Here is a 27028-nt window from a genome sequence, read left to right on the forward strand (position 1 = left end):
ACATCTCTACTCACCAACTGTACGTGATATCTTGCCCAGCATCGTAGATACGAAGACTATCATCGTCCTAGCGTTCAACCAATGGCCGGGTAACACATCTTAGACCCTGAGCATCTTAATTTGGATCTTCACACCTTTTGTCATATTCTATTGGACCTACAGTCCTACCAACTTGATGGCGCCAACTTTCTCCTCTTGTATTGAGTGACACGCAATGAAGTCTTGAGTTCGCCACTACACATTCCCCTTTGCAAAGAATACGTATTTGATAGCACTGCGACAAACACTACTACTTAATTCCCTGCTTCCTCCCCTACCCCCAGGAAACAGACTCAGAATCTCGTCTTCCTTAAGTACTCTCCCAGTCATCACTTCCCATCCCTACGACATCCCCATTCCTATTCCCAAACACTACCCTACCCAAGCGTCTCAAGCATAGTCCACACTACTTGAAGATGTACTCCCATCTCCTCTCCCAGGTCATACTCGTCCTCGGGTTCCTAGGATGCATCGTCGCTGCAGCCCCTGACTGCTCGCACCCCTGCATCCAGCTTCCCCCAGACCATCAAGAAGACTGGATCTGCCCCATCGGAATCCCCAAGCCTCGTTACCATAGCGGTAAATGGCCTACGATAGAGGAGGAAGCCTATGCCAAGGCACTCATCGGCCCTGTCTCCAAGCAAGATTCTTGCGGCTGGAAGGCTGACGGCCACCTCTGCAGAGCCGCCCAGAAAACTCATGTCGCCCTTAGCCTTGTCGCTTCAAATCCTCTCACCATCAAGGTCAAGGTCAATAACCACGACGCCTACCCAATCACCTTTTGGAAGAAGTACTCTCCGCTCAGCGACCATGCTTTTGAACAGGGGTACTTCAAGATCACCCAAGGTCATCAGTTCGCTGCCGCTTACGCACCCCCGCCAGAGGGGTACCGGCCAGATACTGCACCTGAGCTTGCTGTCATCAACCCTGGCGAGGCGTTGGAGCAAGACATTGTCTTGACGGATCCGAAGCATATCTTTCATCAGATGGTGAAGACTGGTGGTGACATTGAAGTCATTATGTGTGGACAGTGGAATGGCTTTTGGGCTACGACTGCACCTGAGGTTATGAAGAGTGATCTGGGTTTTGCCTGCAAGAATATCTGGAGTAGTCTGGGTCTCAGTTGGTCTTCGTGGAATAAATTACTACTACGCTTCCCTAAGGATCATTATGTCTCCTCGGGGCCGGTACATGATACCCCGAGGTCTGAAACTGAGCCTGAAGCCAGCCCGGATAATGGGCCTACATATCCCAATAACTCGTCACCCGTCAGTTCCGATATTGGAGATGAAACGGAAGCAACTTCAACTGCAGAGTCATCTGAGCCTATGACTCCAAAGGATGAGGCTGAGCCTGAAGAGAACTATGCTAGTGAGCAGCCAACCACAGAATCGCCAGAATATGTCAGTCCAAAAAACAAAGCTGATTATTCTTCTTCGGAGTCGCCAGCTTCTGAGTCCCGAGCCTCTGAGCCATTACTGACTGAGCCATCAGGATCAGTGAGTCCTGAGGATCTAGCTAGTGGGGATCCAAGTTCGACAAGTGCCTCGCAGTCCGATACGGAACAGGTTTTGACTACACCTGCACCATCTGCCGCTCTAGAGGAGCGCTCTGAGGAAGAAACCCATGCGACAGCTGCCACGCAAAACTGGACAACAGTGGCCTCTACAACTGCTCAGCCAGTATTTGTCCGTTCGGCGGAAGTGGTTAGTGGTGAGGAGGATTGCAAATGCAAAGATTCCCTGAGGCTATCTGCCCGTTCAGCGGAGGCGGCTGAAGGTAGAGAGGACTGCAAATGCAGAGATCCTTAGAAGCTGTCTGCTCGTTCCGCATAACGGGCTACTGGTGGACAAGAATTCATTGCCAAGAGACCCCGTATGATCAAGATGATGATTTTGGATGCTAGCGACGAAGGAGCTTCTAGCGCGACCTCATAGACGGTGGAGGGGCGGAAAATGGCAAGGTTGAGAGAAGGAAGTTTAAATAGCTAAACTACGCCACCTACAGAAGAGTCAAGGTCTGGATGGAGAAACGCAAGGTTTAGAATATGACTACAGGAGACAGATAATAAGACTTTCCTTTTTCTCATATGATGCCTCATGCTTTTATAAACCTGAACTGCAATGGGATTAAATTTTACAATCGAAGTTGGGAGATGGCAGTAGAGCGAAGATGCTAAGGTAAAAATGGCAGAGACATGAGTAGATAAAAGTCTAGAAAGAATGGCCTAATAAGATCATTCATCGAGATCATTTAAACGAAGGCTTGTTCATTCCCCCCAGGCACCCTCTTGCATAAAGGCGCCGTAAGCAAGTTTACAGAGCCAGGACTACGAGGAATGAAAAATAAATTCATGTCAAATGCAAATGATTGGCAACCACAGTTTTTCCAAAGCTAATAGAAAATTACATACATCTCCACGCATAGGCAAGCGCCGTGAGCTTTTCCCCCATACCTGCAACTAAGCTGCGTTTATTCGCGCAACAGCGACTCGAAAGTAATTGTCATCTATAGAAGCCCGCTATGGCTCCCAAATCAATGCATTAAGGAGCCCTTGCCTTCTTAAAATCCCTATAAATACCCCGTCTTCTCCCGGATTTGAGAAAAAAGAACTTGATCCTTTATTCTACAAACCAACTCTCTCACGCTCACACCTGCACTCAGCAACCTTTACCATCACCTCTACCTTCTTCTCCGTTATAGAAACGCAACCAACAACTCAATTCTAACTTGACACCCCAAACCATTATTGAAGATGCAGTTCCTCAGCAAGCCTCTCGTGGCCCTTGGCCTTCTCGGCTCTCTTGCTTCCTCCTATCCTGTCCCTGTACCATCTTTCACCACCTCTACCATCTCTGGAACGTCTTCCGTTCCACTGGCGACAGGCAATGCTGCCTGCCACGCTACCCAGCATGTCAGCCATCTTGGTACCCGCCATGCTAGCCATAAGGATAAGCATCATGAAAAGGATGACTCCATCGATTCATTCGACCACTTTCATGACTTCGTTGATCACACCGAGAACACGGGAGTCCTCGCCGTGCAGCAGAAGCTGGCCAAGGAACTCGTCCCTGTCAGCTATTTCTGCACAGGTCACGCGTACTGCGAAGAGGACACCCATGGCAAGAAGTTCGTTACCGGTAATCTTGGCAAAGCCCTCAAGAACGTCACCGTGTCCATGGAGCAAGTCAAGTCCTCTCCTCTCACCATCGAGGTCAAGATCACCAACAACAGCACCGGCCCCATCACCTTCTGGAAGGACCAGTCTCCAATTAGCCCTTTTGCCCACGAGCTTGGCTACTTCGACATCAAGGGCGAAATTCACGGTGTCGTGTTCGGCGAGCGCACTTTCCCCAAGACCCGCGGCTACCGACCGGACAGGCGCAGTGACCTCGTCGAGCTCGGCCCTGGCGAGTGGGCGAGCGCAAACATCGAGCTTCCCTTGTTCCCAGACACCGCTGAGGGTAAGACGTGGCGCAAGATGGTCGAGATGGGCGGCAAAACCGCAGTCAGGATGTACGGAAGCTGGTATGGTGTCTGGGCAGCTACCAAGGGGATGGTCATGGAATCCGACATGGACTTCAGCGGGGATGGCTTCAACTTCTGGAATAACCTCTACATTCCGTGGGAGGCGAAATTTCCTGAGGAGTCTAAGAATTACCTGTCAGGGATGGGCTTCGGCATGGGCCTAGAGCTGGAGTAGGCCTTTCTTGCAACATGGGAGAAGAATAGCTTGATCGGCCGAATACGGTAATCAAACTGGTATCTCTCCCAAGACACGTTACGAGTTCGAGGAGAAACTACTCCTGGCCAACGTGTGCATTGCATTTTTATTTTTCTTGGCAACAGATGAGCCCAAGGCGATGCAGATTCCAGCATCTGGCATCAGCGCGAAATCCAGGCTTGTGTTTTCTGTTTCTTAAACATGAAAAAGGGATGAAATTGGACCAACGATACAATTTTCAGAATGTATTTAGCTAATAATACCTATTTCTCCACCAAAGCCTTTAATACCAGGTCGATAAAGTGATATTGGAGGTGATAATGACAGGGAGCTTAGTTGTGAAAGGTGTCCTGAAAACCCGACTTAGGATCCTAAGCCACGTAGCTAAATCCATTTCGCACCTGTCATGCACAGTCGCTGGCACTACAATAATCTTAAAACGAAGGCTCATTATAATTCGGCTGTTCTTAATTCAGCTTCATTAAGCAAGTAAGCCTTTTGTTTATTAAGTTTTGCTTTTGGAAAAGAAAATTGTGGTTGAAATTGTGACCCATTTCTCACGACCCGTAGTTTTGCCGACTGTACACCGCTCCCTTAACCGCCCCCTTTTACCTCATTTTAATTTCCTTGCATCAGGGTCAGGCCAGGATGACATTGATGCCTGGTGCCTCATCACGTGTATTAAACTTTATTTTGACTTCATCTGTGCAAAGGAAATTTGTAGCATCATGTCGTGGCATTGTTTCTTTGGCGTTCTTATGAGAATGGCCAACTGTGGCTCCTCGCCAAAGCATAGAGAGATCATCTGACCCTGTTCAGAATTTGCAGACGTCGTCCATTCACCAATTAAGTTGCCTACCCTAAGGCGCCACCGCTGGACACGAAACGAATGGTGATACTTTGACTCTTCGCCCTTTGATCAAAGATTGGATGAAGTAAGCCCAGTGGAACGATAGATTGTATGGCATAACAGATGGTGTCGTAATTCATTAAAATGACTGATGATCCATTCGTCGACAATGCAGCTTCTTCCACATGTTATTCCCACATCCAGTAATCGTGGCACGGTTTAGAACACTTGAACTCTATAATCCTCCCCCGCTTCAACAGGTCTGATTCGGTCAGTTGAATGGGATTGACTCAACAGCATGACAGAAACAGATCTTTAATGGCGCCATTCTTTTGCCTTCACCATCACTTCCTAGATTCCCATTCGTTCCTGCTTATCACATAGGATCAGTGGCTTCCGTCCCCGCTTCTTCACACCGACCTCCTCAGTCATTGTTTTGTCTATAAGTACCACCTTCCCCTGCCATAAGAATTTCAAATGCTACGACTCCAAAGACCTTGGTCAACACCTATGTCTTGCAAAGGTCACTCACCCTCTCTCTACCTCGTCAATCATCGCTTCTCACAATGATTTTCAAACCGTTTCTCTCCCTCATCATCCTCTTTGGTCTTCTGGCATGCCTTTCCACAGCCGCCCCGCAACATGATTGCCAATGTTCTCGGCACAAAGGTTCCAATGGCGGCAGTGGCCTGAATGCCCGCTCACAAATGTTGCCTTCTCCATGGCCTCCAACTAAACCAAAGGCCCAGAAATATCGCCAAGACGACACCCTACTATTCTGGGACGGAGAGTCGCGGAAATTCAAATGCCTAGTCACGAACTACTTTGTGAACCGCTCAAAATCGCCTCTGCGGCCTTTCATGAGAAACAAGATAGTGGACGCAGTCAATGACACAAAGTTAAAGGCGTGGAAATGCCCAAAAGGAGGACCAGTCAAAAAGTTTCCAAAGGGAAAGCAGGTCGAGAAGATCATCAAGTTGGACGAAAGAAATCATGAGAAGCCAAAAGAGCCGGAAAAGCCGCAAAATGAAATCAGTTAAATAAATATGAGGCACGAAATCCGCACCTCGCTGGGTAGCACAGAGCTCAAGATCAAACAAGTCAGCAAAAGCCCGCCAACCATCAACGTCAAATTCATCAACGTGGCCTCTACAGGACCCGCTTCGGCAAAGATGGAAGCCCAATGGATAAGCATGGGTTCGAATGCGGGTTATTCGTCATTTCAGCGAACCGCCAGGACCTCAGAAACCGTAACGAATGGGGCGTGGGGATGTTGTCGGTGAATAATGCGGCCAATGGTATAGAATATGAGGATTGTAAAGCCGACATGGATTTCGAGTCGAACACTATTGAGTTAGATCAATAGAAGGCAGTAACTACAAAAGGGTGCACCAGGGGCTAAGAGACGGCAATTACTTGATAGACATTCCCTTCCGATTATCTTAGCTCGAAAATAATTACTTACCCTAAACCATCTTTCGTATCCTGCGTGCCAACATGCGACGAGGGAAACCACGTCCGTGAAATCGCCTTGTAGTATGAGTGCAGGGGCGCAAAGAAGCCTTCATTGGGTTCCTCGAAGCATATTTCAAGCGCAAAGTCTCAGTAGGTGGGGATTGATCAATGGTATGGTGAAGTTGCGCTTCAGAAGACCTACCCTGTGGCGAAGGCGCAAAAGTGGCTGCGATACATAAAACAAGCCATCATCGAAGCCAAACAACCAGCTTCACCAATACCTCTAGCCACAAGATGAAAAACTTAAATGGCCAAGCAAGGCGGACGGCCGAGCTATGAGTACATGTCACCTCCATCGGTCATCGAGCGTACCATTTTTATGCTTAGAAGGCAGTTCAGGCTTCATGTTGGCTATTGACCCTCAATTAATCTCTCAATAGCACTCAAGTCTAGAGTAAATATCCCCAAAATACATCCTAGGTAAGCTTCAAGATCTTAAACAGATCTCAAATACAGTACCCCGCGATCACTTCGCTTGCTGCAACAACGCAAGCCTCTGTCTCTCTCGCTCCGCCTCATACTTGACCCAGCACTTCTTGCAATCTCTCCAATTTCCAACCGCCAGTGCTGCAACCTCATATCAATCTGCCCAGTCGCACTTCTTTACTTTCTTATCTACGGCTTTCTGGCAACGACTCACAGAAACCTCGGGAGGGAAGTTCCCAAGGCATTTCTGGCATTTCTTCGAGAGTATTCTGATCTGACACATGATTCCGGCTGTCTGGGTTAGATATTCAACTGGGGAGATGTCTTTGTTATGTAGTGGTGACGAGGGAGACTTGGGAAATCGGCGATAGGATCCTGCGGAAATGGAAAGAGACTGCGAGGATGCGTGACATTATATACTTGAGATTCGAAATCAATCACTCATTATTATAATACATTTACAGTGACAGAAACTATGATTATTGGACAGCAGCTCTCAAATGGACCTAAATTAACAGAATTATGTCGTCTAGAGCTTAGTGTCTCATCTGACCGAACACAGCATCATTCCGGTGACAAGCGTGTTTCCCAATCACTTCCATTACTAGCATAGTTATCACAGTAGAACTACATCTGTTTAAGGTTGTGGATTAAGATGAGTTCATTACTATCTTCTGCAGGTCAGATCCGCTAGATTGATCCATCTTTGACATAGCGGTGTAAGACAATCGGGTTCCAGAGCATCACGGCCACGCGAATAATTGCCCCACTGCCCCGTACCACTCGATCCCGTAATGCAAATGGCATAATTTGTTGCTGGCTGTTTTTAATTGACGGAGACCAGCATCACGGTGAATGGAATACCGTAGATCAAAGCAGAGATGAAGGACTTATTATCACTGAATTGCCAGTCGAGCCAATTATATACATTATATGCCACATAATTATTTGCAGACTTTTGCAACCGTAAACCAATGACTGAAAGGTTGCTGCAATTCAATTGATGGACCCTAATGCCGACAAAACGGGAGCCGGGTTATCTGTTAGTGTTGGGCTAAGGATTCTTACCAAGTCAACTATTGACTCAAGATCCACATTCAATCAATATTACACCGACACTATTGATGACTCGGTACCAAGCTTGAGACACGTCGCGCTCGGTCCGCAAAACATCAAAGACTCTCAATTGAACAGCCAAAGTATTACGAACACCAGATTTAGAAAATAACAAGTGCATTGAATTACTTCCAATATGTAAAGCTATAATATCAACCAAAGACCATCGCTTAAGCAATCCATCGGAAGTTGGGGTTCTTCCAATCAAGGTCCTGAATCTCCTGCTGCGACAGACCAGCCAATTCAGCTTCAGCAGAGCGACTAGCCCGCTTCCGGTTATCGCGTTTGATCCACCAAAGAGTCGCGGCACCAAGGACAAGAATCGTGCTGGACGTAGCCAAGTTCAGGCCGTTTCCGATGGGGTAGTTGGGCGCGTCACTCTTGACGAAGGACCAGGTAGAGATCAATCCGCCGACGTTGCCGAACATGACTGTGAATAGTTAGCGTCTTGTCAAAGGTGAGGGTGATGTTTTGATGAACATACCGTTTGTTCCGATGGCTGCGCTGCGCGCCGTATCACTGAGAACATTGGCGCTGATGTGCGAATTCGTCAAAGGCGCCAGTGCAAATGCTGAGCTAGCGACAAGGAACGTCGCTCCATATCTCGCATGCCCATTCGTCGTGCCCAGAAAAATCGCATAGCCCACCATGACCATCGGCGCACAAAGAATAATAAAGATCTGTCTCCTATCAAACTTGTAGCTGATTCCCGGAATAAGCACCGTGAAAAAGGCACCGACAACATATGGCGGCACGGTAAATAGCTGTTGAGAAATAGTTGTTCGCTCGGGATAAATGGTTCGGACGATGGTGGGCAGGAAGAAGGCGAGGCCTTGAACGGTGATGTTGTCGAGGAGGAAGATGATGGATGTTGAGAGTGTGAGGGGACTGCGGATGCCGGCGATGATCTTGGCGGTGTCGATCTTGTCGAGGACTTCGGTTGTGCCAAGACGTTCGGCTTTGATGCGGTTGAGGGCGAGGGCTTTTTCTTCTTCGGTGAGCCAGGCGGCTGATTGGGAACGGTCGGTGAGAGTGGCTGAGACTCGTTAGCAATGGGAGAGGTCATGAGACGGGGAGGAGCTTACCGAATGAGATGATAGACAGACCGACGGTGATGATACCTTCAATGGCTGGTCAAAACGTTAGCGACTGATCGTGCTGTAAGACTTGAGAAGGCTTACCAAAGATCATCTCCCAGCTGGTGAAGCGTCCAAAATTGGGAAGCTTCAAAATCGCCGATGCCAAAAGACCTCCAAACGCACCCGCCAACGGCGCCATGACAATGTACAGCGACAGCCGAAAGGTAAGTTCGGATCGCCTGTACCATCGCGACATATAATATGCAATACCGGGCAACATACCGGCCTCAAAGATCCCCAACACAAATCTCACACCACAAATCTGATGAACATTCGACACAAACGCTGTAAAAATAGAACAGAGGCCAAAACCTAACGATGTCAAGGGGATGAACCATCCGGGGCCCATGTATTTGCAGAGAAGGTTGGCTGGGATCTCAAAGACGATGTAGCTGACGTAGAATACTGATAGGACGAGGTTGTAGTCGTTGCCTGTGAGGCCGAGATCTTCTTCTAGGCCTGCAAGACGGGCGTTTCCTGACTCGCGTTAATTTGGAGATCTAGTGAGTAGGGAAAGGGAAGGGAACGCGTACCGATGTTGGCGCGGTCGATGAAACAGAAGAGATAGAGGAGACAGACGGTCGGAACGATCATCCAATCAATCTTTCGACGAAGTCGAGCCTCTGCCTTGGGATCAATGTAGAACTGCGCATTCTCAATACTGCAAATCGTGAGTCAGACGTGGTGGTCTAATTGAACGAAGCATGAACGCGTACCTCTCAACAGTCGCACCGGGAGTCTCGGTCATGTTGGACGCAGTATCAGCGCCATTCTGCAATTTCTCGTTCTGCGCGCTGGTATCCATCTTGCTGAACATCAATGAGAAAGTGATGATTGAAAAAAAGGTTAAAAAGATCGACGTCTGACCCCCTTTATACCCAATCTCTCGATCAACTCTCCCCCAGCGCTAGTGCTGAGCGGGGTTTTGTGTATCTTATCGGATCCGGGGTACTGGAGTTCGCCGTTTTACCTGGGGTAGAGAAATCTGGGGGAACGGAAACTCTCACCAGCTGTCGGCATATGATATCGGCTTTGCGAGGGATGTGATTGGTTCGGTGGGCGATTAGGGTTCACCGCGGAGATTGCGACTATACTAAGCTGAGACTTGGGGCCGTGGGGTGGAGGTGCTGATAGGTTGGTGTTCCGAGGAAGATGAGTTGGAATGCGCTGCCTTCCGAGGGATGATGTTGGCATTGACGGTGCCCAGACTGGTCTTTTTTTATTAGAGTGATGCGTAATGTTAATCTGGGTGTTTATTTCAATGCTTGTTTGGTGGACCACGTGGTTGGGAGGGAGGTCTAGATTGATCTCGATTGGGGGGATCGATCTGACCAGTCAGATTCGCTTCCGGGGGCGGTCTGGGATCGTTGATCGTCATGTCAGCTTTTGAACAAAGGGGTTTGGGCTGCTATCCGAGGAAAGCATTAACCCTCTAAGTTGATGTCGGAATCTTCATTGGGAGATAAAATACAGGAGGAAAGTGGTTCTATTATTTGTGGAATAAGTCTTTTGGCATGGATCGCAAGTTGACAGGCCACTCTTTATTTCACCAGCCAAAACGTGTTTCTCGTAGGATAAATGCCACGCTCGAAAAGGGTAAATATCTCATATAATTAGAAGGAAAAAAGCAGAATGCATTAGAGTCAGTATGAGAGGAAACCATTCCCTCATTCAACGTGGAATTTGTTCAATTGTATGAACAGTAAGAGCATAATTGCTGCCTGCCACTGAAGTGTAGGGTTTTGCTGACCGTCAGCATTAAACGTTGACCGATGAAAACACAAAATGCGCGGGATGCGATAAGGATAAGGATAAGCTTATCACAATCCCTGCACTTCCTTCGCTGACCTCATTGGCCATCTCATCTGTCCAGATAGCGGTCGGGTAATATTTGACCCGTCGACTAAGCCAACATGAGACGACAAGTTAGCCTGATCACATCAGCTCAACAACTCATATTTCACCCCAGTGAGTTGAAACATTGTAAAAACAATGGAGATCAAATTCAAAGTCCAAAAAGCCCCCGCAATTCCGAAACCTCCCCCGAAAAACAACACACAGCCTTCAACTCTAGCATTCGTGCAAGTCAACCCTGCAAAAAAAGATAAAACAGCCCAGCGAAAAATCCGCCAACATGTAATGAAAGACATAGGTCTCTCCCGCAGAATGGGCGCAGTCCGTACACCAGATCCAACAAGCCAGTCAATCTTTATCCCGACATACTGGGGCGACGCTCAAGTCTGCTATAACTTCCGCCGACTATTTCGGGCGATGGATATGGTGTCCGAGGGATTGTTGTCAATAGCTATTGTCGATCCTGTTTTGAGATTGAGGCAGAAATTAACGGCGACCTTTGAGAGTCCACCGACTGTGGAGGAGATTCAGCAGTACACTGAGTCGTTGAGCTTGGTGAGGGAGGGGATTGAGGCGGAGAGTAAGGCTAGTGAGAATGCTGTGATTGGGACGGTAATTTGTCTGGCGACATTTGATGTAAGTCGTTGAAATGGTGTTGAAGTTCGATGTTGGCTAATGAGGTAGATGCGTGCTGGAAACTCAGAGTCGTGGATGGTTCATATGGCAGGGCTGGAAAGAATAGTTGAAATGGCTGGGGGAGTTGAAGAATTGGACTCACGCCCCGCTATCCGACAATCTCTGTTCATGTAAGTCTTCCCACATGGGGTATTGTATTCACTAACTCCTGTAGCTGTGACCTCTTAGGCTCAATGGTAGAAGACGCTGAACCGAGATTCCCTCTACCTCGAGATTTACCGACCTTACCCAAAGCTACCCGGTCCCGATACGTTCAAAAGCTCTTAACGTCATTGAGAAGTGATGACCAGCCGATTAAGGAACAAATTGCTGTCATCGATGGTGCCCTCACATCAGCGAATCAGGTCGCCGTCTTACTAAATGAAGTATGGCGGATCAGTCCATTTGCGCTTGATATCCTCATTCCAGTATGCGCCCTGGCACATCAAGTCTTAGCACTGCAAAGAATGAATTCTATACAGGAACGACATAATTCGCCGAGTGCGACGTCTACTGGCCTCTTTGCAGAGATTATCCGCGTCTCAGCAGTTTCTCTATTCGCATTGGTAACGACACAAGCTTCCGGTGATGCGCTGTACGTTGCAGCAAGAAGGAATACCTCAGTTAAACATCTTATGGCGCAATTGGATGATAAGATTTGGAAGGGTAAAGAGGAGTTGAAGCTTTGGGTGTTGGTTATACAGGTCTGTATGAGTGTCGGTTCTTCAAAGCCCTGGTATCTGGATCAGATTACCCAGACAATGTCACATGTTCGGCTACAATCATGGGAGGGTTTGATGGACTATTTACGAAAGGTGGCATGGGTTGAGAAGGTTTCTCCGCTGGAGATGACGCATCTTCGGTCTGATATTGGGGAATGGCTATCCTAGTACCACCTTCTACAAGCTAATCCCAGTAGTCTAGTAAGTGACGCCACCGCTAATACCAATGTACTGCCCCGTAATCCATCTAGACTTCTCCTGAACTAACAAAAGAACAGCATCACCAATATCCTCGGGCGTTCCAGGTCGATCAGCAGCTCTGGTGATGTCAACCTCCCACTTCATCAACTCATCTTCTCGTCCCTTCGGATAAATCTCTGTTCTCACAGGACCGGGAGCAACTGAGTTCACAGTAATACCCTTACTGCGACCAAGCTACTCAGCATTATCAGTGTCTATCAGAAAAAGGGATACATCCAGGTACTTACCTCTCCAGCCCATGTCCAAGTCAAGTTATCAAGAGCGGCTTTGGAAGCTGCATACGAAGAGGCGAAGACGTTTCCTCTTTTGGCATTGGTGGAACTGATGTTGATGATGCGGCCGCCGGGAGGCATGTGAGCAATAACGTAGTGAACCATGTAAAAAGCTCCAAGAACATTGAGTTGGAAAACTTTGGTCAATTGCTCCACGTTCGGCTCATCGGTAATGGAACAGAAAAACACGGTCGCAGCATTATTCACTACAGCAGTCAGCTCCGAAGGCAGAGTTTGCACGAGCAACTCACCGAGAATGTCAATATGATCAGTCTCAAACCCCTCAAGGGTCTTGTTCACGAGATGCTTTGCTCCTTCGATAGTATCGACTGAAGCTTGGATAGCGATAGCCTTCCCTCCTGCCTCGCGAAGCGTGGTACAGACGTTCTCGGCGCGATGTTTGGAAGAGTCGGAGACGTAGTTTACTACGACTGAAGCACCGTTTCGAGCGAGGGCGAGGGCAATGCCAGCACCAATGCCGTTTTCACGACCTGAGCCGGTAACGATGGCGACTTTGCCTTGGAGGGTGAGGGTATCGGGCATGGTGGAATTATTTAAGAAGAAAGAGTTTGAAGTTCCTAGAAGCTTGTAAAGAAGATGTTGATGCAGAGACCTAAACACTGGGAGCTCGTTGGACCTTTATACCTCTCAAGGCCATATCATCAACTGTCATACAGATGGTCATGTCGGAGTCCGACGGGGTATCGTCTAAGACAAGACATTGGGGTAACCTATCATTGACTCTGAAAAAGTTCGTTACTGGGTTCCCGAGTTATCCGCCAGCAAGGCTGCTTTGTTGAGTTGAGAATTTCCTAATTAGGAAAATGGTGTTTTATGCCCCACCGTTCTCTGTGGGACAGACGTATTCAACTGACCACTAATAACACGAACTCTAGAGCTTGTGAAGTAGAATGATTGCTTTGGCCTCGTTACGCATCATGTTTTAGGACCAGAGTTTCGGTCATAGCTTTGTCTAGCTCTTAAATTGTTCCGGCTGAGTAATTCATCCCTCAACAAAGCCGAAGCGACAACGCTGAGCCAGTCATAGCCATGTTCACGGGAGATTCAAGTTGATGATAAGAAGGGAGCGTGATATTTGCTTCTTTGTTGGGAAAAGATATATTGACGATCTAAACGAGGGTTAAAAATACAGTTAAGTGGCAAAACGTTAAAGCAGAGGGTTTCTGAATACACTCCCAATGAGAGAAATGTGTAGGAAAGATGAGCAAATGGAGCTTTCTGTATGATAGTTATGCTGAAGTTATGTTCCAGAAAGGGTGGCATCCGAGGATCCCGTCCGAAACTCAGGTGAAAATCGTTTATAACACAGTAGGTTCCCCAACTTACTGAGACAGGGGATAGAAGTATCCCTGGGGATCTCACCAGGCATTTTGTGATGATGAACCTCTATTCGGATGACAAGTCAAGGAACTTTACAAAGGATTCCTGTAGGAGGTAAGTACTTATTGGCTCACCAATTCTCATCCGCAGGTCGTATATGCAAGAATGGACAACGCACCTGTGTTACTGGTACAAGGAAGCCTCTTACAGTAGGGGTCCATGATTGCGATAAGGCTTCCTTACTTGGCCTGGCGTATTTGGCAAAGAGCTACTGTGACTGACTCTACATGCAAAGGGTCTTATTGCGACTGGGCTGCCAATGCCACAAGAATTATTTGTCATATTTTCTTTCCATGGGCTGTCTGAGCCCGTCGCGTTGAGATCTTAATATGGTTTATGTGAACTTAGTCTACTAAATCAAGTTAGGAATCAAAAGTGGTGAAACTTGGCAATGTAGGACAGATCAGGAGTGACTTTTACCAATTGCAAATTGTTGGTGAACCTGCTGTACTTTGTACGTTGCGACGTGAATTTTATGGCCGAGCTCGGCCCGGCATCGGAGACTATCCTGTTTGACCAAGAGCGAGCTTCACACCGCATTTCCTCTTCAGTGAGAGAAACGAAATAGAGAATAATGGGAAGTCAACAATACAAAGCGTAATGGAGCCATAAAGAGAATAAAGTAGAGAAATTGGGGTAATGCGACATGTTGTCGCATTCGGAATTGAACAAAGCATAATAGTGGTGTAAAAGTTATATCTCTACTTTGACCCGGGAGGGTATTCTAGCTCTTATATTCTATATAACAAAAACAGAATTTAATGTCCGTTGATACCGTTTGTGCCGTTTGTGCCATTTGTACCGTTGGTGGTTCCGTTAAGTTCATGGCCCTGGGTTCGGACGTCGTGAATTGCCTTGGCGACATACTGCACGTTTCTCTTGTTCACTACAAATCGTCAGAAATTTCGCCGTCAGAAATACAAAGACAAACTTACATCCAGAAATAGAAATACGTCCCGAATTGAGTAGATAAATGTGGAATCGCTCACGAAGAACCTTGACCTCGAAAGGAGAAAGACCAGTATATGAGAACATACCAATCTTTGACTGTCAGCACTTCCTCGCTATCAATTTAAACACCGTTTGACTCACCTGGTCAACAATGTGATTCCATGTACCAGGCGTCTCCAACCTCACCAACTCATCATAAAGAGCTTGTCGCATACTCTTAATACGACTACTCATAACCTGCAGATCCGCCATCCAAGCCGCAGTCAACTCCTCACTGTCCAAAACCGTCTTGACAATAGTAGATCCATATTTCGGCGCCATCGAAATCTCAGATCGGAGGAGGTACGATAACGTCGAGTATGCGTTATCGCGAATCTCCTTGGAAGGCTCCGCGAGAACAAGATGAACGGCTCCTGTGCGGTGACCGTACAGACCAAAGTTCTTGGAGAATGACTGCGCGACGATCATGTCGGGGCGAGGCTGCTGTTGGTAGAAATATCGAATCGCCCATGCGTCCTCGGCGGGATCTCCGGATGCAAAACCTTGGTAGGCTGCGTCGAAGAAGGGGAAGAGCTGTTTTCGCTGACAGACTTCCGCAATGGCCTTCCACTGCTCCTTGGTAGGATCAAGACCAGTTGGGTTATGCGCACAAGCGTGCAGCAAGACAGCATCGCGAGGCTGAGCATGATCCTCCAGGGTCTTGATCATGCCCTCGAAATCCAACGAACAGTCCGATTTCTTGTAGTACGGGTACAATCTCGGCTTCATACCAACAGACTCCCAGATCATATGGTGATTAGCCCACGTCGGATCCGACACCCAAATATTCTGCGGTCTCAAGTAGTCGGCCACGAACCTCGCACCGATATGATTCGCTCCGGTGCCGGAGACAGTCTGCACGCTCGCGATACTCAGATCATCCTGCTCCGCAAAGATCAAATCCCTCGCAACCTTGAGAAACTGCTGATCGCCCTCGATGGGGAGATAATCATGTCTTGTGAGACTAGCCTCCTCAAAGAGCTGCTTCTCAACGCGGGTTACTACATCCAAGGGCCATGACTTTCCCTCGTCGGTGCAGTAGACGCCTACGCCGAGATTGACGCGGTCGGGAGAGGCGTCGGCGCGGTAAAGTGCGAGGAGATCGAAGATCTCGTCGGTTGGTTGCGCGGGGAGGGATGAGAAGCACGAGGGGGACATTATGGGCTCTTTGATGGGTTGGGTGAAGTGATGAGGCGGTGGAAGAGGATCGGAGGAGGGAAGTGGGTATTTTTAGTCCTGGGCGCTTTTCAGGGTAGGGCTAGTTTTTTAGCGGTTGATGGGCGCCACTTGGAAAAAATGGGTGAAGTGTTTGTCGCTAACTTTCGGGTTTCTTTGTCGGCAGCCGTCAGATGATGGGAATAATGTCTGCCAGTTGATGGAATTGGCAAATCAGAATCGCAGATGTCAAGTTCAATTCGGAACAATAGCTATGTGTAACAACGGGTTCGGTTGAACGACCAGGCAAGTGCTGATACAACTGGCATCACTCAAACTGCTTCATATCCATACTCTCAACTATTCCGTAGTCAATTGCATATTGTTTCACTGTAGACAGCGCATCAGAGTTCCCAAGTCGTTGCAGTTTCGAGATTGGCTCCGAAGTGAAGCATCCATCAAGTGCCAATTTAACCCAATGCAGACTAGTCTCATGTACACTGAATATTTATTGCCGAAGGGCCAATCATGTCGCTCAATTGGTCATCGAAGATTGCATTGAGATGACAACCGCTTTGATGCTCGACTAAGAAATGATCAGATCAATGCGACTTCATTGGTATTAAGTTTTGGACAATGCGACGTTTGTGTGCTGTTAGTAAGGGGGCGAAAAATAAAAGGGGGGACTTGGCTGAGACGCCCGGATAATTCATGGTCCGTTAGGCGTTTTTGAAGTCAAAACTTCGGAGACGCCGAGTGGCGGTTCACGATTGTTTTCATCAAGAGAAGTCAGTGAATGACTGAGGAAAGCCATTGTATTACAATAACTAAGAGACGTGTATTGCAGGCTGCTGAGTAGTAATTGTATCTAATTTACCTCTGAATGTTCGTGGCTTGGCTGAACTCAATAGCCTCGAGTCTGCCTCGGCACTTACGCCGGGACCATAGCGTTTCAGTTGCAACACTAACCATACCAGACCAGACCAGACCAGGCAAGTAATCGTTCGACCCACGTATGCACTGTCAACGCGACTGCTCCAACCTCAGGCATCCATAACAATTTTCCCTTTCTCAATTTCTTCCCAAAACAGCCGAGATCTCATCCTCAGCCGAGACCTCATCTAACCCAATCCGACCCATTCATTCCTTCACCATCTTAATCATTTTTAATATCACAAATGCACTCATTATTACCACTATCTTTATTCACTCTTTTCTCTTCCGCGCACGCATCATACGTTCAGTTCAAGGACTGCAGTGTCCCATCCTCATCGGCATATACTTACGATCCAAACAGCCTCAACGTATTTTTAGATAAGCAAGACAATGGAACGACGCTTAGTCTTGAAATACTCGGGAATTATCCCACGATAGCATCGTGTCGGAGATCACTGCTCGACAACGCCTCTGTCGAATTGAGCTTGGAGGCGCTGGGCGGAACGACTCGCTACAATGGCGAGATTCAGAATGCAACGTGTCGAACTAGGGAGTTTAAGCAGATCAACACGGTTTTCTACATGCAGTATCTCGAGGTTCTTTTCAAGATCAACGATCCGAAACCGCTGGCGGCGTATGAGTTTGAGATCAACATTGATGCTCCGGATCATTTCTCAGTGGCGTGTCTCAACGGGTTTCTAACGCCGGATATTGGATACACGGTCCAGGAGATTTCATTCTGGATACCGGCGCTTACGTTTATTCTGGTCGTTTTGGCAGCTGTGTGGAGGGAATGGTATAACCTCGTGCATCCGCTACGAGATGATGATGAATCCGGGCAGGAAAGAAGTTCAAGCCGATCTCATCTGACGCGCATCGCCGATTGTCTCGCATATATCCAATTGATCTTTTTTTCCAGCGCGCTCAGCCTTCGACAACCTGGATTTCTTCAACCGGTGGCCAGTTCGACGAGCTGGTCTACGCTCATGTCTCGACGGGGTATAGTTTGGCGACATTCGCTGTATTATGGTATTCATGATGGAATCCACGAGATCAACGGCACATTTGGCGGGACTTCGGGGCTGGAGCATATGACGCAGGTGATGGGGGCTCCAGTAACAGTGGAAACCTGGACAAACATTGCGACGCTGGCGGTTGTCATTCTCGTGCTTTTGTACGCGGTCATTCAGGCTGGGCTTCGTTTGAGATGGACTCGCGATTGGTTTCAGCAATCGGGCAGATGGATGATTGACAGGTCATCGAAGCCGCACAAGGCTACGATTTGGGTCGCTTTACGAGTCTACCTGAGTTATCTACTTCTCCCGCTTACGGCATGGACGACGTATCAACTCGACAGCGCCAGCTTACGCCCGGTTTACTATACACTGCTCGTCATCGTGGTAGTTGTTCTCTTGGTTATTGGGTGCTGGTGGGGAATGTCGCGGAGTCCTCAAGACATGGGTTATTTACTGGTTGACAATCTTTACAAGCAGACACCGGAGGAACCCTCACGAACGCAGGACTATTACAGCTATGTTACATTCATTCTTCTTTTCGCTCGGGGCGTCATCATCGGTGGATTACAGCGTTTCGGGACCGTGCAGTTGCTTTCGCTCATGGCTTGTGAAGTCATTCAGTTGGGTTTTCTCGCTTGGGTCAGCGCGACATCTGGGATACTGTCAAAGCCAGTCTTGATCGCCGGTGCACGACTTTCAGCGCTTCTTCTCTGTTTAGGAATGATTCCTGATTTGTGGAGTCATACTGCCGCGAGTGCGCTTGGCTATGTATTGCTAGCTTTCCATGCTCTGTTCTTACTTGGGATGTTTCTTTTTCCCTCAGCTTACGACTCTGCCCGTCTTGGCGTCACTTGTTACAGTGAATGGCAGACTCCCCAACAACCTGCTCGCGACTCTTCACTCGAGCGACCCCAGGTATGTCCCCACGACTCATCTTGACGAGTACAAACACTAACCCTTACAGGTTTACGGCCTTCGTCAACTCTCAAGACGTCCAACGACAAGAACAGACCTAACAAACCAAAGCATCATGGACCACGAAAGAAGCAGCAGTCTATCAAGCTCAGCCAACTCATCCTCCGACTCCGCTAACAGATCCTCCCGCGGTTCAGAGCCCGTATCCCCCGAACTCCTCCGGACATACTTCCGCTCCCCCCGCCCCGAAAGATCTGTCTCTAGTCTTTCCGACAGACGTCAATTCTCATCATTCGAATCACCACGGCCCGAGCGCTGTGCATCACGCTCTTCACCACGCCATCAGCAATTTCCATCTTTTGATACCGCACGCCCACCAACCGTTTACGAGAATCCTGCGGAGAGGAATTCCGTTGGTTCGAGTTTGAGTACGGATAGTGGAGATTTGGGAGAGCAGCCTTCTGCGTGGTCGGCGATATTGCCGTCGAATACGAATGTGGATTATTCGTTTAGGGAAACGGATTTGTATTATGTTAAGCCAAGGGAGGTGTCGTTTGGCAATGCTGATAGGGTTGATGATGGCGAGGGACAGGCTTCGGGATGGGCTGGGAAGCTCAAGTTTTGGTCATGATAATTTATGTAATCAGTTTTCTTAGTCTCGGCTGGGAAAAAAAAAAAGATAATGGGAGCGACTGTGATTCAGGAATAATAAGTTTAATGAACACTGATTCATACATTTGAACTTGTCACTGTGAACATTTACGCTGGAAACAGAACGAATTTGTGACGTATGTCAGCATGACCATCTGCATCATAGCTGAAGCCGATGTGATGACAGACACCAGATCACAAAACAAATCTATCAGCGAACCGAGAGGAGTCCACACATCGGAGCAACTAATCACGACGTATCATGGCTATAAAAGAGAGCACGCCTCCCTACAGACGGGGACCTATTCCACCATCATAAAATAACCAAGCTGCATCTAGAGCTTATGACCAAGAACAAAAGAGAAAGAGAGAAAGATGACGAGAACGCTTCACGAGCTTACCGCAGAGACAGAGTTCTGGGAATGTCACCAGACAAAAGGCGACGGCAAGACTTGTTTCAAGATTAATGAAACTGAGGATAAGGTGTGCATGGCGTGTAAAGCCAGGAGAGATAAGGGAGACAAGGCTCTCGATAAAGATGGCCTCGAGATTGGGGTGCTGAAGAAAGTTGAACACGGGAAGGAGTTTTGGGAGTTCAAGAACTGAAGGAGGCTGGGCCTGGGCAAAGTGCATCAGACAGAGTGAAGTTGTTATTCACAGCATCGTCGCTGCATTGTGATTAGCACATCTCGCCTTGTCACCGTGAGTGTTTATGAGTAAATGCAGCAGATATGTGATGCATGCTGAAATAGTTCACTGCCAGCTGCTTAGGGAAGAGCTTACTTGCTGAATCAGCTCATGGAAGCAAAACCTCCCAACAGTGGCTTGCGACTTGGACATCATAGAGCATGGCTAAAAGAGTAGTGGTATAGTCTACAAACAGAGAAGGCGAACAAGTAAAGCGCATCGGGATCTGGTTCTACAACTCCAAAGCCATATTTAACCCACAAATTCCAACCATGACGGAGACATACCACAAACCTCCTGAGACAATTCTGTTCTGGAAGTGCAAACAGCGGAAAGGCAAGAAAACGAAATGCAACTATATTAATAACAAGGAAATCATGAACTGTCACAGCTGCAACACAAAACGGGACAAGGGAGATATCGCCCTCGATAAATACAATCGTACCATTGGTATGTTGAAAAAGGTAGAAGGTGTGGTAGAGCATTGGGAGCATTATGAGTTGGATGATGAAGTTAGGGAGGGAGAAACTGGAGTGACATCAGGTGGAGGGAGCTAGCTGGTGGTTCTTGGAAGCCAGGAAGACTCATGATAAAATACTATAACAATTATGCGTCTCTCGTTCATGTTAGTCCATTGACAGAAGGTGCGAAAACTCGAAAACTTGAACTCTTTGCAGATTCCTTGTGAACTCGTATGTTTAGGTTCTCATGTCGGACAAGGGCGACGGCTTTGCAATATCAATACAAGAGAGCCTTGTTCAAGACAAGGGAACTAAGAACCTGACCACGATCTCCAACGCGATAAGCAACACTTTTGCTTCGCTGGAATGTTCTTCGTGGACATATGTGAATCGGCGTGACTTCTCAGTGTCTCATAGTTTCTCCAATCACTGGCATGTGAGACCCCGGACTCAGTGTGACTGACACAATCTCAACACAGCAGTGAGTTTATGTCAAGAAAACACGAAGGTCGTTGGCGCAACGGCTATATACACCATGAATAGGAATCCTAAAGCATCTGCTACAGCAAACAATAATTTCTCCCATCAACGAAACATAATCTACAATGCCTATGATCAACAGAATTCGAGAGGACACCGAGGTCTGGAAGTGCATGCAAACCAAGAGCGATGGGACAATCTGCCCCGGGGCAACCGAGCCAGCACAAATGCTATGTGGAAAATGTGGATTGAAGCGGACGGTGGGAGCAATCGCTAATAACGAAGATGGCAAGAAGATTGGAGAGTTGAAGAAGGTTGAAGATACTGGGATTGAACATTGGGAATTCAGCGATAATTAGCCTCGTATTGGAATTTATCCAGCAGATTCTTCAGCCATGATGAATTGAACGCAAACAAGTATTTGATAGTATTATTTGAGATCTGCTATGTCTTCCTCCATATTACATCTGTATTTATCACGCTTTTTGGCAACAATAAAATGAATTGCTGAAGCAAGTCGCAGCAAGGTGTGACGAACTACTTAACCTCCAACCTCAAAGCATCATACTGTACATAAAGCGTATCAGGCAAAAGCGCCGTCTCAACACTAGAAGCATTATACGGCAAACTCAACACAAACTCATTCCTTCCAGATTTCAGCTTCGAAGCTGGAAACTCAAACTTGTGCTCAATGTTCTGACAAGCTACCGCGCTGCGAACAGCACACGAACCGCTTCGCCAGTAGGGAATCACCCATGTATCTTCATAGCCTCCGTTGACGTTGACGGTCCAGGGGAGATTGCTGTTGAAACGATCGTTGACGGGTGTCCACTTCGCGTTACCGTTTCCAGTACGTACACCTGCGAGTTGGACTGTGAAGGTAGCTGTTTTGACACTTCTGAGTTGAGACTTAGTTAGGTCAAAGGTTATGGTCCAGTTGTTGACGTTGTCGTAGTAATTCTCTGATCGCAGGTGGTTTCCCTTTGCAGCGATGAAGGACCAGTGAACGTAGTTCAAGTCTTCAGCTTCCTTATCCTTTCCGATGTGAAAGCTGACGCCCTTTGGAAAATCTTCAACAAAGTCGTATTTGCCCCAGTAAATGCGGTACTGCTCGGGTTGAAGAGGCTTTGAGGTATCAGGCGCATATCCGTGAAGGTACTCCCCTGAGGACTTGTCTGGTGTTCCAATACGCCAGAGCTCTTTGCCAGCATTGTCTTCTTTCCATGTGAAGCTACCCTTGTTGTGAGATTTAGAAATGCGAATGTCGTCTTTGATGAACCATCCAAAGACTTCATCAGCGTAGATAGTGACTCTATACAGTCCGTCGACGACTTGAGGAATGCTAAAACTTCCAGACTCATCAATCTCAGCCCAATACTGAAGCGACTTGGTATTGAACACATTGAGCTGGAAATCCTGCTTGTTCTCAGAAAGAACAATAATCGGCTTCTTTGCGCCCTTGGGAAGCTTCACTTTACCACTATAGGGAGTTCGTTTTGCTGAAGGTGTAAAGTTCGGGACATACTCGGCAATGCTGTCGTAGAACTTTACATTCCACTCTGGATCCGCGTACTTGGCAGCATCAGCTCGGAGATCGGCAAGAGTTGCGTCTTTATCGCCTTTGTTGAAGTAGTAAAACTGAGGACCCCAGGTTCGATCAAAGCCATGGGTGATGTTCGGCATCGGTGCGCCGTGGTGCCCAGATACAATGTAATTATACACGATACCATCAACGACGAGGTCGGAGTGCAAGGGTCCGCCGTAGTATGTCTCTCGCGTGTTGTGAACCAGCCATGCGCCGAATGTACTTCCATCAGAACTGGTGGATCCGTCGCTGAATTGGCCATGAACGTCATGGTTACGCCAGCTCTCTGAAAGACTGTACTTGGTCCAGTAGTCCGAGTATTGCTCCACATATGGGTCATCGGTTTTATTGCCGACATACCAAGTAGCATCTTGGACTGTCAAGGCACCGGAAGCGTCTGGCAGAGGACCATAGTTCCCTTCGCTGGTGGAGAAATGGGTCCAAAGCTTGGTATTCGGCCTGAACAGGGTACGTAGTTCGCCAAGGTCGCGCAAAAAGGGCTTTGACGCATTGAAGTATGTAAGGCGGGTAAACGCATGCAGACCAGTCTCTTCACCCCTAAGGAAGAAGTACTGCGACAGAGTCTGGTTGGTGGGCTTGTAGGTGTCGCTCATGATAATTCCACCATACTTTGTTCCAGTAGAATCAGTGCCTTTGACAAGGCGGAGATCAGCGGTGCTACCCGGTGTCCAGAAACCGGTTGGGATACAAGAGCAGTCGACATAGGGACCCTTGCCGCTGTTTCCGCTCAGCGGTCCGAGCAGATCTTGGCCATCGAGAGTAGCATCGATGATGTGTCCGCTGGATTTAGCGAGGACAACTGCGAATCGCTTGTTGGAGAGGGAGATGTGGGTTGAGTTCTCAGCAGTAGTCAATTCGGCTAAAGTATGGCTGATTAGCCCAGCGACCAAAGCCAACGACTTCAACGAGAAGAACCCCATGATGAATGTGCTTTTGATCGCTGATGTTCACTTAAAAAGAGACTTCACAGGGTTTAAATGCAAACATTGTCACTCGGCTCAATTGTACCGAAGGCTTCGGCAGTAAATGCACCGGGGGAAATATGTCGTCGTTTGTATGGATGGGATAATTTAGCCGCCTGAGTCCCACCACTGGGCCGCAAACGACGCGGGGAAGACAGGGGCAGATATGACGATGTCTTGACCACGACAGGCTAAGATCTGCGTCGACAGTCCTATTCAGGCAGTTCAAAAATTCTTCCGGAGCAGGATATGCAGTTTTGTTATGAACTGCCATAGCCGACAGTCCGACCACATATTCTTTTTTGAGTTAGGCCTAAGAATGTAAATAGCTCTGTTGTTGTCGTCAAGATTCTGGTCTAACCGACGTTGAACCGAAACAGCAACGACGGAATACGCTAGCTAAGGTAGTCTTACACTTGGCGGCCGGCATGACTCATCAGACCAACTACTTCTCTACAGTCTTGAATTCATTCTTCAACAATTAAATCTCTAACCTACAAAAAAACATCTGACAAAGCTGAATCTCCTCAGAAATTGAGATCATGGAACCACCTGTTGATATAAAGGATCGCCTTCGGGCATCATACAATGTGATTGCACCCGCATACAACGCTTGGACAGCGCGCCACAACGAACTTCGTCTGACCTACCTCGATAAACTTCTCAATTCCTGTCCAGAATTGGCATCAGCTAGCGATACGATGAAGAAGCAAGTCCTTGAGCTGGGATGCGGTTCTGGAAGCCCCTTTATCTCAACTTTGCTCGCTCGTGCACCGTCTGTCCATGTACACGCCAACGACCTCTCCGACGTTCAACTAGATCTCGCTCGACAAAACCTGGCTGGGTACCAAGATCGTGTTGAGTTTTACCCTGGAGACATGATGAAACTAGACTTTGCACCTGGTTCCCTCACGGCAATCGTGGCGCTGTACAGCATTATACATTTACCACAAGAAGAACAGAGAGAGATGATAAAGCGAATTGGCAGATGGCTAGCCCCGGGTGGTGTCTTTTTATCAACATTCGGTACTGATGAGGCGTCAGTCATTATTGACGAGAAATGGATTCAAGAAAAAGGGTGGATGTTTTGGAGCGGACTTGGGAAGGAGGCACTTTTAAAGGCGTTAACTCAGGAAGCTGGATTGGAAGTTCAACATGCGGTTTTAGAAGAAGATGCAGATGACAGATTCATGTGGACTATCTCAAAGAAAGTTAACGCATAGTATTTTATTGAAAAGACGGAGCTTGTATATTAAGCCCGCAGATGAGCTTGCTGTATCTCTCTAGCCTACATCTATGTCGCTGCATCCGGAGCCTTAGTACTGCGACTCTTCATAGATTCTAATTCTATCGTGCCATCTGTCGTGCTATCGCTTTCTCGTGTATTTCTAGCTGACGCTGTTCAGCTTTGATTCTTTCGCCCTCCTTCCCTGTTGTGGCGTTTAGGTTTTGAAGCTGTGGTATGCGGACTTGCGTCATCTGAATCATCTCTCTCGAAAGCTGGGTTTCATCACTGTGGAAGAAGGTCGAAAGATTCGCCTTCTCCACAGCATCGCGCATTTCTTTAAGACTCAGGTACACCTCATAACTATCCTCCCCACACACCTTGAGGGGTAGTGCAACGTGAAGTCTTTCGTCGTTGTCCAAAAACTCCACTTCGTACTTCGCCATGTGCTTCTGGATCGAGACCTCCAATACGGTCTTTGCGACTGCAGGCATACGGACATCCCTCTTTCTGGTGTATAAGAAATGCCTGATTGTTTCATACAACTGCATTTGTTCTGGAGATAGTTGGGATGGTTCTTGAGAAGTTGGAGTTGCCATGATGAACTTGTTAAAGGTGGAGATGGCTCGTTAGCATATGGTGGGGGTGGTTGGACAAGATCGAAAGATTCCATTGTGTTTTTGATTAAGTGTATTGTTTGAAGTTGTCTGTGAGGTAATCTGATGGGTTGGCCGAGAGAGCACGCTGAACGCTTCTTTTATGGAATGATGCCCATGGAAAGATAGGCTGTGAAGAGGACACCATTCCAGAAAATACCGAGAGTGATGATTCTACAAGTCATGGGGGCCTGGCTCACACTCGGAACCATCAGTGACTCTGCAGAAGCTGTAACACTCAGAGTGGAAACGGTTCATACTGAACAAGACTACTCAGTGCAAATTGTCACATTCACAGATTGAAAGGGCTAGGTAGAGATTTCAGTCAAAGAGGAGACCTCAATGCATGCCATTCAATTGCGTATCATTATAGATGCATACTTTACGACCCTGGAAGATACCACCCCTGGTTTACGACAGCTTACCCAACATTTGGCCTCTTCCATTTGAGTTCGATTGCTTGAGTTATAGTATCCCATGTAAACATTGCGACTCCTAACAATATCTGGTTCTCTGCCTTGACACTGAGCGCTTAGCAATCACTGGTTTGATCATCATCTTAAAATCCATTGCCATTTTTCTGGCCACCCAGGGGCTGTTTGCCAAGGCGAGAAATCATGTTGAAGAGGGCTATTGATCCGCTTGATAGTTAAGTAGCTATGCTGAATTTTGATTATGGAACCCCCTCTGGTCAGATCCCTCGTATCTTTCCCCCTGTAGCTTCATCTCTGAACTTAAGCCTCCTGCTCTTGATAGTGCTCTTCCACCGACTTTGAAAAGTGTTCATCCCTTTCTCCGTGCCTCGCCTCATCCTTTACCCAATATCCAGGCATGTGCTTTGTCATTGCTGCTTCAAGCTCTCTTCTAATTTCTCTGTGAGCGTAAACGCCCTTGTGATAATAATCGTCTTTGGGCAATATAATATGAAGAGTCTCCTTCACGTTGTCGAAATCAACCTCATATTTACCGGCATACTTCGAAGTAAAGCGACACAATGATGGTAAATAGCCGTTCTTCATTTTAGCATAGTAATAGTGTCTGAAGTCTTCGTTCCACCACTCAGACCATTCCCGGAGTTTTTTGGCTGTCGTTGCACCCATGATATTGGCAGTCGTTCGTTGTCGTTGTGTTGGTGTGATGTGGTTTGTTGATTGAGCTGAGGTCCAATATCTAGGTCACTGTCTTATACCATCCAATAGGTGCCTGAATGTTCTCTGTGATACAGACTTGGAGTCGATTTTAAGACCGTGATGCTTCCGCCAGTAGGCATGCGAAGCATCACATACATACAGGA

At 47.5% G+C, this 27028-nt stretch overlaps 12 protein-coding genes across 12 annotated transcripts; 6 read left to right on the forward strand and 6 right to left on the reverse strand.

Annotated features, from left to right (window-relative positions):
- Positions 1 to 455: 455 nt before the first annotated feature.
- On the forward strand, positions 456 to 1816 carry FOBCDRAFT_244949 (uncharacterized protein; the record flags this gene model as incomplete). The annotated part of the gene is made up of 2 exons (XM_059610645.1): positions 456 to 1745; positions 1787 to 1816. The coding sequence occupies 2 exons, from the start codon at positions 456 to 458 to the stop codon at positions 1814 to 1816; spliced, it is 1320 nt and encodes a 439-aa protein (XP_059466142.1).
- Positions 1817 to 2794: 978 nt separating this feature from the next.
- FOBCDRAFT_281099 (uncharacterized protein) lies at positions 2795 to 3742 on the forward strand (the record flags this gene model as incomplete). The annotated part of the gene is made up of 1 exon (XM_031192225.2): positions 2795 to 3742. One exon carries the CDS (start codon positions 2795 to 2797, stop codon positions 3740 to 3742), a length of 948 nt encoding a protein of 315 aa, XP_031031071.2.
- A 1437-nt stretch (positions 3743 to 5179) lies between these two features.
- On the forward strand, positions 5180 to 5653 carry FOBCDRAFT_208149 (uncharacterized protein; the record flags this gene model as incomplete). The annotated part of the gene is made up of 1 exon (XM_031192226.2): positions 5180 to 5653. One exon carries the CDS (start codon positions 5180 to 5182, stop codon positions 5651 to 5653), a length of 474 nt encoding a protein of 157 aa, XP_031031072.2.
- Positions 5654 to 7840: 2187 nt separating this feature from the next.
- On the reverse strand, positions 7841 to 9614 carry FOBCDRAFT_286122 (major facilitator superfamily domain-containing protein; the record flags this gene model as incomplete). Its single annotated transcript, XM_031192228.3, has 6 exons — positions 7841 to 8100; positions 8155 to 8706; positions 8756 to 8800; positions 8852 to 9286; positions 9343 to 9470; positions 9526 to 9614. The coding sequence occupies 6 exons, from the start codon at positions 9612 to 9614 to the stop codon at positions 7841 to 7843; spliced, it is 1509 nt and encodes a 502-aa protein (XP_031031074.3).
- Positions 9615 to 10801: 1187 nt separating this feature from the next.
- Positions 10802 to 12136, forward strand: FOBCDRAFT_286124 (uncharacterized protein; the record flags this gene model as incomplete). The annotated part of the gene is made up of 5 exons (XM_059611682.1): positions 10802 to 11299; positions 11348 to 11469; positions 11514 to 11937; positions 11995 to 12004; positions 12054 to 12136. 5 exons carry the CDS (start codon positions 10802 to 10804, stop codon positions 12134 to 12136), a joined length of 1137 nt encoding a protein of 378 aa, XP_059466143.1.
- A 122-nt stretch (positions 12137 to 12258) lies between these two features.
- On the reverse strand, positions 12259 to 13136 carry FOBCDRAFT_281102 (uncharacterized protein; the record flags this gene model as incomplete). The annotated part of the gene is made up of 3 exons (XM_059611593.1): positions 12259 to 12495; positions 12549 to 12799; positions 12845 to 13136. The coding sequence occupies 3 exons, from the start codon at positions 13134 to 13136 to the stop codon at positions 12259 to 12261; spliced, it is 780 nt and encodes a 259-aa protein (XP_059466144.1).
- A 1434-nt stretch (positions 13137 to 14570) lies between these two features.
- Positions 14571 to 16275, reverse strand: FOBCDRAFT_233331 (pyridoxal phosphate-dependent transferase). Its single transcript, XM_031192231.3, has 3 exons — positions 15087 to 16275; positions 14930 to 15035; positions 14571 to 14880 (listed from the first exon to the last, which is right to left on the reverse strand). The coding sequence occupies exons 1-3, from the start codon at positions 16140 to 16142 to the stop codon at positions 14753 to 14755; spliced, it is 1290 nt and encodes a 429-aa protein (XP_031031077.2). The 5' UTR covers positions 16143 to 16275; the 3' UTR covers positions 14571 to 14752.
- Positions 16276 to 17155: 880 nt separating this feature from the next.
- FOBCDRAFT_233333 (uncharacterized protein) lies at positions 17156 to 19742 on the forward strand. Its single transcript, XM_031192232.3, has 2 exons — positions 17156 to 19006; positions 19056 to 19742. The coding sequence occupies exons 1-2, from the start codon at positions 17318 to 17320 to the stop codon at positions 19635 to 19637; spliced, it is 2271 nt and encodes a 756-aa protein (XP_031031078.2). The 5' UTR covers positions 17156 to 17317; the 3' UTR covers positions 19638 to 19742.
- Positions 19743 to 21822: 2080 nt separating this feature from the next.
- Positions 21823 to 23811, reverse strand: FOBCDRAFT_286127 (galactose mutarotase-like domain-containing protein; the record flags this gene model as incomplete). The annotated part of the gene is made up of 1 exon (XM_031192235.2): positions 21823 to 23811. One exon carries the CDS (start codon positions 23809 to 23811, stop codon positions 21823 to 21825), a length of 1989 nt encoding a protein of 662 aa, XP_031031081.2.
- A 584-nt stretch (positions 23812 to 24395) lies between these two features.
- Positions 24396 to 25076, forward strand: FOBCDRAFT_253923 (S-adenosyl-L-methionine-dependent methyltransferase; the record flags this gene model as incomplete). The annotated part of the gene is made up of 1 exon (XM_031192236.2): positions 24396 to 25076. The coding sequence occupies one exon, from the start codon at positions 24396 to 24398 to the stop codon at positions 25074 to 25076; it is 681 nt and encodes a 226-aa protein (XP_031031082.2).
- Positions 25077 to 25200: 124 nt separating this feature from the next.
- On the reverse strand, positions 25201 to 25677 carry FOBCDRAFT_208157 (uncharacterized protein; the record flags this gene model as incomplete). Its single annotated transcript, XM_054707469.1, has 1 exon — positions 25201 to 25677. One exon carries the CDS (start codon positions 25675 to 25677, stop codon positions 25201 to 25203), a length of 477 nt encoding a protein of 158 aa, XP_054563444.1.
- A 791-nt stretch (positions 25678 to 26468) lies between these two features.
- FOBCDRAFT_281108 (uncharacterized protein) lies at positions 26469 to 26834 on the reverse strand (the record flags this gene model as incomplete). The annotated part of the gene is made up of 1 exon (XM_031192238.2): positions 26469 to 26834. One exon carries the CDS (start codon positions 26832 to 26834, stop codon positions 26469 to 26471), a length of 366 nt encoding a protein of 121 aa, XP_031031084.2.
- Between the last annotated feature and the right edge of the window lie 194 nt (positions 26835 to 27028).

Source organism: Fusarium oxysporum, chromosome XI (genome assembly GCF_013085055.1).
Source record: "Fusarium oxysporum Fo47 chromosome XI, complete sequence".
Taxonomy (NCBI): domain Eukaryota; kingdom Fungi; phylum Ascomycota; class Sordariomycetes; order Hypocreales; family Nectriaceae; genus Fusarium; species Fusarium oxysporum.